This window comes from Psammomys obesus, unplaced genomic scaffold, assembly GCF_907164565.1.
Source record: "Psammomys obesus unplaced genomic scaffold, mPsaObe1.curated_primary_1811, whole genome shotgun sequence".
NCBI classification, from domain to species: domain Eukaryota; kingdom Metazoa; phylum Chordata; class Mammalia; order Rodentia; family Muridae; genus Psammomys; species Psammomys obesus.
Window position 1 is genome coordinate 5774584 of NW_026585587.1, and position 12484 is coordinate 5787067.

The following is a 12484-nucleotide window of genomic DNA, read 5'->3' on the forward strand; positions in this document are numbered from 1 at the left end:
TACTCAGCAAAGCACCGTTTCTTAAGCTGCCTGAGATGTGAGTCATCTTAGCCAGGGACATGTACGTGTTGGTTTGTGAAAACAGATTTATAAAGGGGTGTAGTGTAGACTTTAATCCCAAGCCCTTGGTCTGGCATGCCTCAGAGTGGAAATTCTTCCTATTGAGGAGTTGTGAGCTCTGCATTAAAAATAAAATTTAAAGGCCAGTGTGGTGCCTCACACCTTTAATCCTGGTATACACAGAACAGAGGCAGACGCGTCTCTGTGAGCCTGAGGTCACTCTGGTCTTTATAGTGTGTTTCAGGATGTACAGGTTACGTAGACCCTGCTTCAAAAAAAACAAAAAGCATAGACCCTAGCTCTTGTGTAATGCTGAGACTGAGACCTTGAGACCCTGAGACCTTGGACTTGGAGATGGACAGGGTACTGCCGTTCACTGAATTAAGTGTTTTAAGTATTTGTTTTAGACATTTTTTGAGAAAGCCACAGAAAATAAAACTACCCAGGATCTGGCTAGTTTCACCTTTGTCATTTTCCCGCCATAATATTGGAACCCTCCCTCATGTACCATGTGGTACTACTCATCTCTTTCCTCGTGGCCAGGGTGACCCCACATACTTTCTCCAAAGACACCACTTTCCATAGCGGCGCAATGTGAGACAGACAAGTGGTTCAACCATGATGCTGACCTTAATAATTTAGCGCAGCACTGTGCAGAATGGTCTCAGTATCTGTGGTGGCTGCCCCAGAACTGTTAAGAGCATTTCCTGTTTGTGCTATGAACCCTAGATGTTGCATACATAGCAGCTGCATTTCGTGGCTGCATTTCAAAACTGCAGTGGCCTGTCAGGTAGCCAGCAGTCACCAGGGTAAACTAATGCTTGCCCAAAAGCACTGTGTCCTTTTGAAATGTTTTTTTTTGGGGGGGAGGGGTTGGTTTGGGGGTCGCTTTTTGTTTGTTTGGGGGGTGTATTTGTTTTTCAGGTTGACTTGATTAGTTTTTCACTGAACTTGGGTCATGAGGATTTGAGATAACACCTCTACTAACCACTGATTGATCTCAACAACCTGGTTTGGTTGTTTTTTTTTTGTTTGTTTGTTTGTTTTGTTTTTGTTTTTTTTTTTTGAGTCAAGCTTCTGAATCAACCACTTGAGTATTATTGGAATTAAATTCACTAAATGCATCATTTCTTTTCTTCCTTTCTTCCTCTCTCTCTTTCTTTCAAATTTAGACAGGGTCTTTCCTGCCTTGAATTCCATCTTGGGGTGGGCCAGATATCACAGCGGATCAAAACATAACAACTCCCTCCCTCTGGTTAGATATTTAGATTCTTTTCAGGCACCTGCTGTGGTGATTCAAGTAGGCATAAAGATGTCTGAGTGCCTATCAGGCAGTCTCCTCTCCGTAGGCACTAGTTTTTCAAATGCTGCTTTAATTGGGGGGTTCTTAAAGCTTACCCCTTGCTTCTAACACCCCAACCCCAGGTAAGGGTTTTTCCTGCCAGGTAGGGTTGTAGTGTTCTTTTGGGGCAATATGAATATCCATCACCAGGAAAGCCAGAAGTCCAGGTAACCAGCAAGCACAACAAGCAGCCCTCCTCCATCTTCTCCACGCCACCATGCTCTCCTCCTCTGGGCTGTCATATTTATTACCCCCCCCCCCAAAGTCCTCAGAATTCATATAATTCTAGTTGGCAAAGATCACATTCCACACAAGACAATTAACAGGTGTGGACAAACTAAAATCCCCCATTTGGGATCATAACAAAAACATGTTTACATACCATAAACCAAAATGTCCCCAACAATTCTAAGAGGTAGAATCTGAGTCATAAATATGTGCTCAGTATGGCTTCTTAACACACATATAGCTCGCCCTTCAGTGAGGTCATACTCACAGGACAGGAAAGCATCTCTGAAGCTCCTTGCGCAGAGTAGGTGCCCTGGGAAATGACAGCGGCACCTAGAGCACTGGCAGCACAGAAGACTGCAGCTTAACCCAAGGAGAATTCAGGTCCACGGTCCAGCTTGTTGACCCACTGCAGATACCAAACAATACACATCACATGACAGCACAGGTCCCACCTTCCCGGGGCTTAGGTGTGAAAACTACAGTGGAGGCAATCCCAAAGTCGTTGTTAACCTCGCCCAGTTCTCCGGGAGGCAGGGGTAAAGTCTCACAATTAGCACTGTCTCAGAGAACAGGTGAGGAGGGACGACAGGTGCTAGGATGCGGCCCATCTCTTGTTAGGCTGGCTCTGTAGAGAGGAACGTGTGAGTGCGGTCCTGCAGCTGGGCCTGGGTGAGCCGGGGCAGGGAGACGGGGGCCGTCAGAGCAAGTCACGCCACTGCTCTGAGCTTCCTTTTCACAGCAGCCGTCTGCTCTGAGATGGCATGGATGGAGCAGTGTCTGCAGGGCACCAGCATACCCAGAGAGGGGCAGATGTCAGAACAGCTGGAATACAAATCTGAAGCAGTCAGGAGGGCTTGGGGGAGTGGGTGGGAATTACTTCGGCGGCCAGCTCTCCTGGCTGCCATTGGCTGGGGAGTTTATGGAACATTTGCTTAGGCTGGCAGGCCTAGTTACCTGTCGCCAACCCCTGGGGATGCCACAATTTGTCCTCTTCTGCTCCCCCACTTCCCTGGAGGATGAAGAGGCAGTGAAGAAGCTGACAGTAACGCCTGGCACCAAGTCGAAGCTCCCGAAGCCGGTGCAGGAACTCGTGGGGATGATCTTCGACGTGGAAAGCATGAAGAAAGCCCTGGTGGAGTATGAGGTGGGTGTCTCGGCATGTGCTGAGCACGGTGGGAGATGTGGGCTGAGCCTGCAGGGTTCTCGGGTGTTATTTTTTTCTCTCTGGAAAATGAGCGTTGGCACATCGTCATCCCTGTTGCTGCTTGCCAAGGTACCTGTGGAACGTGTAGAGAACTGTCCCTGGGCCCTGCTACCCCCTCGTGCCTTTCCCCATTCTGTTTCTGTGTTAGGGTAGACCTGGTTCTTTGGGGCCTAGACATACCAGTGAGCTGATGCAGAGAGTCCAAGACTTCGTTCATTGTAGAAAAAGAAAAGTGGGCTTGAGATACTACTCAGTGGGTACGAGCACTAGCTTACCTTCCAGAGGACCAATTTCCAGCACTTCACGTGACTCACAGCCATCTGTAACTTCAGTTCCAAGGGAATCAGTGGCTTCTCTTGGTTTTGATAGGCACTAGGTACCCAAGTGGTCCATGGCATACATGTAGGCAAAACAGTCATAGACATAAAATAGTAAGTTTCAGACTATAAAGAAAACTCCTGTGACCACCAGTCTGTCTTGACCCCAGTCAATCAAACTCAAGTCAGCTCTCTTAAACTTGGGGTTGGGTGTAGCTGTGGAGGAGTGTTTACCTCACATAAGATTGGAGGAGATGGCTCAGAGTGCTGTGTGCTCTTTCGGAGGTCCTGAGTTCAATTCCCAGCAACCACATGGTGGCTCACAACCATCTATAATGAGATTTGGTGCCCTCCTCTGGTGTGCAGGTGTACATGGTGATAAAGCACTCATCTGTAAAAATAAATCTTTTTAAAAAGTGATTGGGGGTGAGATGATAGAGGTTGGAACCGAAGTGCTCCTGATGGGCCTGCGTGACAAGGACAACAGGCTAAGTCACTCACAGCCTGTTCACACCTTGCCTTCAGCCTTCCCAATAATTGAGACAGGCGGGGACCCCTGGCCAGCCACACAGCCTCCTATTCCTAGCCGTGAGCCCAGAAGCTGCAGTCTGCAACACAAACCAGGCAGCTCTGATGGATGTGCCCCATGCTGAGGTCCTAGGCAAAGATCTGGCACACAGGTATCTCACCTCAAGCACTCAAGGACCAGCAAGGGGTCCACTTACAGGAGGGAGTTGGTGTCAGTTGAAACAGTCAATCCATTTTCCAGGTGGGGAGCTGTTGGCTCTTCCTCGCTGAACCAGAATGGCCGGGCCTCTGCCTTCTCAGCTCAAGACACTCATTACATTAGACCCTACAGTAGTGGTTTAGCTGGTGTGTTGTTGAGAACAAGTGTGTAGGCTTTTGGGGTGGCTGGATTGAAAGGGAAGGGTGAGTCGGATGTGTTCACCATTTAGAAATCTAAGGCTCTTGTTTCTGAACTGGATGGCATCAAGGTGCCCTTTGTTGCTGTGGAGTCCTGAGCAGTAACAGCCTGCATTGGGAGGCTTAATCCATCGCCTTGGTCCTGTGGGATTGCTGGGAATTATGTTGGGTGTTCCTTCAGAGATACTGAGCTTTGGGCTGGTGATACGGAGTTGCCAAGAGGGTGCAGCCTCCGTGAGGGCGAGCTACTGCTCTCCTAGGAGGGAGTAGTGCTCTGTCGCCATTCTGCAGCGTGCCCAGCCATGGGGTCCCTTGTCTCCTCAGATTGACCTACAGAAGATGCCCTTGGGGAAGCTGAGCAGAAGGCAGATCCAGGCCGCCTACTCCATCCTCAGTGAGGTCCAGCAGGTAAGCAAGTAGCTCAGGGTCTCCAGCCCGGCCATCTTCTCTCCTAGTGAGAGACCATGAGCTAACAGTGATGGGACTGAACTGTGGTTTATAACGATCTGGATTTTTTTCGGTTCAGTAAATATTACATTGTCCCTGTCAATGGCCAAAGAATATTAACAAAATATACAAATAGTAATGATTTCAATTATCAGATCTGTAATAAACAAACTCCTTAGGAATTTGGTGGAGAATTTTAATTAGTGTGTCTAGTGACGTCCTCAAGAGATTAGAAGGCTGTCCTTGTACTTGAGGGTGGGGTGCACCTCTTGTAAGAAAGTAGACATCCTGGGGGTGCTGGAGTACGAAGCCTGTAGTGAGCTATAGAGCCTGGGGACCACTGAGCAGTGACCTGTGTCTCCACCTCCATGGGATTGTTTGCCCTCTCTGTTCCCCAGGTAGCAGGCATGGACCGTGTCTTTGCCCCTGCAGCAGGTAGATGCTCCCCAACATTACAGACAGTTTTCCTTTTGTTTGTTTGTATGATACCGGGTCTCTCCACTGTCCTGGAGCTCTGCAAACCTGGCTGGGATCCACCTGCCTTTGAGTACTGGGATTAAAAGCATGCGTCACTGTGCCCAGCTGAACAATTTTTAAAACATAAAAACCAAAGGGAATTTTCAGCAGTAGCTATGAGCCCAGCACACAGATTTCGCAGTGGCACTTTGTGAGGAGTATCTAATAACAGTTCTTTGTGTGGATAAGCTGTGCTATCACAGGCCTGTGGTCCTGCCCACCTCAGTGCCACCACTCCAGTGAGAAGATGTTCCAATGACCATTTTCCTACTTGTGCAGACAGTAGCTGCTTCAGTCCCATGTTCCTTCTGTCCCCTTCCCTTCCAGGCAGTGTCCCAAGGCAGCAGTGACTCACAGATCCTGGATCTCTCCAATCGCTTCTACACCCTGATCCCCCATGACTTCGGAATGAAGAAGCCCCCACTCCTGAACAATGCAGACAGTGTGCAGGTGTGTTCTTTAGTAGATATCTACTCTTTTATTCCAAGTAAGTCTAGGAAATTGTCATTAACCAGAAGACCATTCCTCTGTCCCCACATAAAGGCCACCCCCCGAGTCCCTGGCGTAGGTCCGTTTGTAGCATCTTTAGTGGCTCTGTGTCCCTGCCTGTCATTCATGTATAAGAGTTCTGGCATCTGCCCCTCACTTTGCCAGGCACTCGAGCCTCATTAACATCCTGGGGGATACCTGTGAGTGTCTACTGTTTAGTGAGAGGTGATGGCAGGCTCTGTCCAACAGAGGTCTCGACCCCTACTGTGGGCAGAGATAGAGGGTGTCATCTACTGCTGTGCGCTCTGTCAAGACTTGTTTGTCTTTTTCCCTATGGACTTAGCTCCCAGGTGTTTACTTTGTCCCCAGGCCAAGGTGGAGATGCTAGACAACCTCCTGGACATTGAGGTGGCCTATAGTCTTCTCAGGGGTGGGTCTGATGACAGCAGTAAGGACCCCATTGATGTCAACTACGAGAAGCTCAAAACTGACATTAAGGTAAGACGCCTGCCCCTTCCCCGGTGTTCAGTAGTTCACCCAAGAGCAGTGGTCTCCAACACTTCACAGCTCCATAAATGTGCAGGTAGGCCATAAGTCTGCCCTCTGACCTGTCTGGATGGCGATGATTGAGATCCGCTGCAAAGTCTTCTGAACTCACGAGTGCTTTTTGAGGGGCCTGCCAAAAGTTTCTGTTTCTCTATTTTGGGTACAAGCAGTCAGTTGAACTTGGGTGTGTTGAAGGCTCAGGTAGATGGGAATCATCCTGCCCAGCTGTGTGCCTGTGCTCCCAGCCTGACCTTGAGCCTGACATGCCCACCTTCTGCCTCTGCATCTTTCTGCCTGTGACAGGATTAGTGTGTAAGAGTCTAGTGAGCCAGCGTCTATTTCTGCCAGGCAGCATAGACCCACCACCATCCAAGTATATTATTGGTCGTTGGGGTCTGGGCCAGCTGTTTCCAGATTCTCGACCTCTTAGTCTAACGGTTGAAATAAAGGCTCACAGGTTGCAAGAGTAGATTGGGTGGTTCTCTATATTGGTTGACAGGCTTGATTATGTATGCCCTTTGCCCCCTGTGCATGTCCTTCCCATAATACATCTGAGTTTAATCACAGGGTTGCCCAGTTTTACATAAGCATAAAATAGTAAGGAAAAGATTTGTCCTAGTGAGGGTTTCTGTTGCTGTGACCAAAGCAACTTGGGAAAGAAAAGGGTTTATTTGGCTTATAGTTCCACATCACACTTTATCATTGAAGGAAGTCAGGACAGGAATTCAAACAGGCTAGGAACCTGGTGGCAGGAGCTGATGCAGAGGCCATGGAGGAGAGCTGCTTACTGGCTTGCTCCCCATGGCTTGCTCAGCCTGCCTTCTTAAAGAACGCCTGCCCAGGGATGACCCCACCCAAAATGGATTGGGCTCTCCCACATAAATCACAAGATTCTCTGCAGAAGTTCACTTAAAGGATTTAATTTGCCGTATTTTGTTTTTACCTAAGACCAACTGAGGCTTGATCAGCCTTTGTACTCATACCCAGACATAACTAGAACATAAATGAATAGAATCTATCCAAACTTTATGGTTGTTAAGAAGAAAAACATTGGCACATACCTTTAATGCCAGCACTCGCAAGCAGCAGGTGGATCTCTGAGTTTGAGGCCAGCCTGGTCTGGGGCAGCCAAGGGTACACAGAGAAGCCCTGTCTGGAAAAACTTTTTAAAGAGTGGAAAAGAAGCTGGGCGTGGTGGCACATGCCTCTAAACCCACCATTCTGGGAGACTGAGGCAGGTGGATCTCTGTGAGTTTGGGGTTAGCCTGGTCTCCAAAGTGAGTACAGGACAACCAGGGCTACACAGAGAAACCCTGTCTAAAAACCGGGGGGGGGGGGGAGGAAGAGCATACTCCGTTGTTTGGAGGTTGGTGTGCCCATAGCTCTGTGCAGATAGAAGGGTACTAGGTTGTAGATGCATTGAGTGGAGAGGTAAGTGCATAAAATGAACAAGAACGGATTACAGGGTTAGGACAGGGGTGCCTACATAGCCTAAACCAAGTGGAGTTCCAAGTAGCTAAATTGTTCCCTATGCTTGCCTGCCTCACAAGCAGGATGTGATACCAAATGTCCCTGGGAAAGCCAGAAGTTGCTGTTTTCATCTACAGTTACAAAGCTTGTAATTAAGAGGCAGCAAAGACAACCAGAATTCCTAGGTTTTCTGAACTTAGAATAAGAAAACGTAAAGAACATCCACAGCCTCCTACAGATGCCCAGTTTATTACATTGCCATCACAGTTAGGCGTGTGCTGAGCCAGCTGTGGTCCGCAGGGAAGAGACACTGTCCTCAGAACCCCATGGTGGGCTGCGGTAGTTAGTGGTGGAGCACTTGCTGGGCATGTCCTTAGGACTGGGTGGGGAGAGGCTTCTAGCTCAAGTCATCATCTAGTATGTAGACAAGAACTCTTGAGCCCCATCTCCAGCAGTCCAAGTGGATGAAGAAATGCTGTTCGGGCACACGGGAGCCTGGCCTCCCAGCCTGCAGGTGGCAGTCAGTGGGCAGCATGAACTGCCCCTGGCTTGTGTGTCAGTGTTCTTCCTGCCATCATGGGGCTCTCCGGGCAGCTCTCCGCCCTGATTCCAAATGCCTGTTTTCCAGGTGGTTGACAGAGATTCTGAGGAGGCCGAGGTCATCAGGAAATATGTTAAGAACACTCATGCGACCACACACAACGCCTACGACCTGGAAGTGATAGATGTAAGAACCCTTCCCTTCTCTGCCCCCTTCTGTCCTGCCAGGTCTCTCCCGTCTCCTCTTTCTTGGGCCTCAGAAAGAGTGGGCCATTTTGTTTTACTCTTTTGAGACAGTGTCTGTGTAGTTCTGGCTGTTCAGAAGCTCTCAATGTAGACCAGAGTGTCCTGGAACATAGAGAGATCCTCCTGCCTCTGCCTCCTGGGTGGTGTAAAAGGAGTGTGCTGCCACCGCCCAGCCCTACTTTGCTTTTAGTAAGCAAAAGTGACATGTTTGTTGCACTGTGTATTTAAAGTACCCAAAATTTGCTTTTAGGTTTACCAGAAGCTCATGATAAATTCCTCGGGCCAGACATGGTACACATGTCTAATTCTGGCACTTGAGAGGCTGAGGCAGGAGGCTCAAAGGCCAGCGCTAGCCTGGGCTACATAGCGAGCCTGCACTTAGGTGCATATCTCTGCACATTAGTCCCTAGTGTTTGGTAATGACTTGTCCCTGTTGAGTGGAGCCTTGAGACGTGCATTGAACCATCCCATCTCAGCCTAGGGATGATGCGACAAAGCTAAAGTTAACTAGCTCTTGGGACAGGTGCTCAGTGTCAGGAGCTCCTAAGTCCATTCATCTCTTCTGTGAACCCAAGTAACAGTATTCCTGCCAACTGTCTGCCCAGATCTTTAAGATAGAGCGTGAGGGAGAAAGCCAGCGCTACAAGCCCTTCAAGCAGCTTCACAACCGGAGGTTGCTGTGGCACGGGTCCAGGACCACCAACTTTGCCGGCATCTTGTCACAGGGTCTGCGGATAGCCCCGCCTGAAGCACCTGTGGTAGGTGGCTGTCCTCTGTGTGGGGAACTGTGGAAGTGCTTATTCCTACAGGATCTCTGTAGAGAGCCTCCAGCCTGCGGCCAGCCCTGTCAGTGGAGGTGAGGCAGTAGGGATAGTGTCTGAGGCAGATTGTGACAATCTGCCTAGGACAGGGTGCGCTGAAGACTTGATCGGACAAGTTGACATCCAGGGAACAGGCTTGGGAGCCCAAGCACGCCTCTCCCCAGCTCGAAGCATCCGTGACCTCTCAGATTTCCACCAATAAAATGAATAGGATAAGGACAAGAGGTAGATGACATGGCCTATTGGGTTGTAGACGGGACCAATTGAACAGGCCCTCTGAGAGGCCATCCCAGCCCCTCACTCACTGTAGAGAGTAAAAAAAGGAGAGAGGTTAGTGACTATAGTTCGAGGCACTGTTTTATGGCTAGGCAGTGACCTCCGTTCCCAAGCCTCAGGGTCAGGACAGATCAGGAATGGCCACTGCTTGCTGGTGTGTCTGTGCACATGGCCTAGTCTACGTACTGATTAGTAACTCAATCTCCACAGGAGACTTCCTGGTTAAAAGAAGGTGGCATTGTGGGCTGTTAGGTGACTCCCATGGCCCGCCTGTGAGTGCTGCGAGCTGAGCAGGCGGTGGCTGCAGGGCTTGGTCCGATGGTGGCTGTGTGGGTACTCCCTGCAGAGCCTCACTGACTACTGTTGGAAGGGTTTCAGCTGTTCCTCTTCCAACCCTCCAGACAGGCTACATGTTTGGGAAAGGGATCTACTTTGCCGACATGGTATCCAAGAGTGCAAACTACTGCCACACATCTCAGGGAGACCCGATTGGCTTAATACTGTTGGGAGAAGTCGCCCTTGGAAACATGTGAGTATCCAGGCTCTGAGGCCAGGGTGGGTAGAGTAGACTAGAGGGAGAGTCGTCTTGGCCTGTAGGCACAGTAGACAGCAGCTCAAGGAATCAAGGGTGAGTCAGATGCTATGGAAACCGAAGGACGGCAGGGCCAGGAGCTGGCAGCAGTGCTTTTGCAGAAGAGGGAAGCAGAGGTCATTCTTCAAAGACAAGATCCAGTTCTAGCTTTGGGCAACCTGCTGATCCTGTTAGCTGTGACAGAAGAAAGAACAGGATTGCAAACTAGGCCATAGGGTAGGCTAGAGAGGCACCGAGCAGGCCCTTTCTCTGTAAGTTACCCCATAGCAGTGGCTGCTAGTGCAGGCTCTATACTAGAGACTGCTCTGAGTTTGGAAGAGTCCAGAAGGTGGGGAGGGAGGTTCCACGGTGAACAGGGTTCTGTGGGCGATCAGTTTACCTAACAGTAACGATGCTGCTGAGTGTGTTTGTTTCAGAACCCACCAGGGGCTCTCCTGAGACTGTCCTCTTTTGAATAGGTATGAACTCAAACATGCTTCACATATCAGCAAGTTACCCAAGGGCAAACACAGCGTTAAAGGTACTATCCCCCAGGGTGTTAAGGCAGATTCGGGTGAGGGGGCACCTTTCCTCCAAAGGCTGGACTCTTGGAGCTGGCTGCTGGAGGTTCATTGAAAAGCAAAGCTGCTTCATTCCTGTGGCTGCAGCTAGTATCATAATACCATAGGAGTTCTGTGGGACACCAGGGACCAAATTGGGGCACTGGTGGCCTGACATTTTGAGCAGTTGTATCAATCAGGCCGGGACCTCTGCACCGGGAATTGTTGTGTGGGGAGCACATGATGATCAAGGCCTTGGGGTGTTCTCCGCAGTGTAACCCCATCTGAGCCACTGTGACTTTACTGGTTTAGATTGTTGCCTGGGAACCTTCTTTAGAGAGTCCATGCTTGCATCTGAAGGATGTTTAAAGTGAACACACGCTTCCTGCATAAAGTAGATGTCATGTGCCCAGCACATTTTTCTCGCCCCTGTTGCACATCCCCTATCCTACCTGGCACTTGACTGTTCACCTTGCAGGTTTGGGCAAAACCACCCCTGACCCTTCGGCCAGCATCACCCTGGATGGCGTAGAGGTTCCACTGGGGACAGGGATCCCATCTGGTGTTAACGACACCTGCCTACTGTATAACGAGTATCCTTTCATGGCTGCTGTGTGTTCTCGCCACCCAGGACAGCTGGTATGGGGATAGTGACAACTTTCCTTTCTCCTTGGGTGGTCTCCTGTGTGCACTGTGTGAGTAAACCTGGATCTCGGGGCAGCCTTCTCTGACCTTGAAGGATTCAGTGTCGGGAAGAAGGTCATAAGGACTCAACTGTTGGCTCCTTGACAACTGCCCTCCCCAGGTACATTGTCTACGACATTGCTCAGGTGAATCTGAAGTACCTGCTGAAACTGAAGTTCAATTTTAAGACGTCCTTGTGGTAGAGTGTGGGGTCCGAGGGGGCAAATTCCCCCTGGTGCCTCTGTCCCAGACACCACAAACCTCAGCCATGCGCTGCCCAAGGGTGGCACCCTCACCGAATCTCCTTAGGAAAGGTTTTATATGGACAGGTTAAAGGGCTCTGGTTTCAAGACCCTTGTCCACTGTTGCGCTCGGGGCGGGGGGTTGTTTGGGGCTTTATCCTACCAGGCACAGCAGGCACAGCCCTGATAGACACAGCTGACAGTAGAGGAAAAGTTGGGAAGAGCTTTTTGTTTTGTTCGCCTAGACTAGTCCTGAGGGAAAAACAAGCCACGTCACCGTCACAGTGTCTGCCTTACCAGTTTCCCCAGGGAAGGAAAATGTGCTTCCTCTCTTTTTCCAAAGGTTCTTCTTTGGCTTTGATTTTGGCAAAATGTTAAGCATTTATTTTGAGCTAAAAATAAAAATAATTTCATACTATATAGATTTTCCTTTTTTTTTTTTTTATCTTAAACTTAATTTTCCCCCTCTTGCCCTTCTGGGCTTTTGTTTTGCTTTGGTTTTCGGTGATAGACAAGGGGAAACGAAAAGATGGAGCTACCTAAAGCCCTTAACTGGGGAAACACTGAGTCTGTAGTGTGGTCAGTTCACAGTTGCACTGGGATTCCTGATATCCATGAGCAATCTTGTCTTCCAAATGGAACCCTCTGTAATCTGCATAGCCATCCAAAGGGCTAAGAGTTCTCCATTAAATGCAAATGGCTATCGACTCCTGAGTTGTGTGGCTCATCTCCTCTACAGGGATATGGTTGTCTTCACAGTAAGAAGCCTGCGGAGGCCCTGTAGGCATGAACCCTAAGAGTGCTGTGTCATAGGGAAGGCTCCTTTCAGGTTACGTCACTGGGCCAGTGCTTCTCAACCCTCCTAATGCTGTGACCTTTTAATACAGTTCCTCATGTTGTAGTGACTCCCCAACCATAAAATTATTTTTGTTGCTACTTCATAACTGTATTTTTGCTACTGTTATAAAATCATAATATAAATGTCTGTCGTTTCCGAT

General features: G+C 49.3%; 1 protein-coding gene across 1 annotated transcript in view; it reads left to right on the forward strand.

Moving 5' to 3' along the window:
- Positions 1–12193, forward strand: part of Parp1 (poly(ADP-ribose) polymerase 1) — a 31002-nt gene extending 18809 nt beyond the window's left edge. Inside the window, exons 14-23 of the mRNA XM_055609086.1 lie at positions 2649–2777; positions 4403–4486; positions 5369–5491; positions 5900–6028; positions 8175–8273; positions 8938–9090; positions 9831–9958; positions 10480–10541; positions 11039–11153; positions 11366–12193. Of these exons, the coding sequence (XP_055465061.1) occupies positions 2649–2777; positions 4403–4486; positions 5369–5491; positions 5900–6028; positions 8175–8273; positions 8938–9090; positions 9831–9958; positions 10480–10541; positions 11039–11153; positions 11366–11447 (1104 nt within the window). The 3' untranslated portion in view covers positions 11448–12193. The remainder of the gene's footprint in view (positions 1–2648; positions 2778–4402; positions 4487–5368; positions 5492–5899; positions 6029–8174; positions 8274–8937; positions 9091–9830; positions 9959–10479; positions 10542–11038; positions 11154–11365) is intronic.
- Positions 12194–12484: the final 291 nt, after the last annotated feature.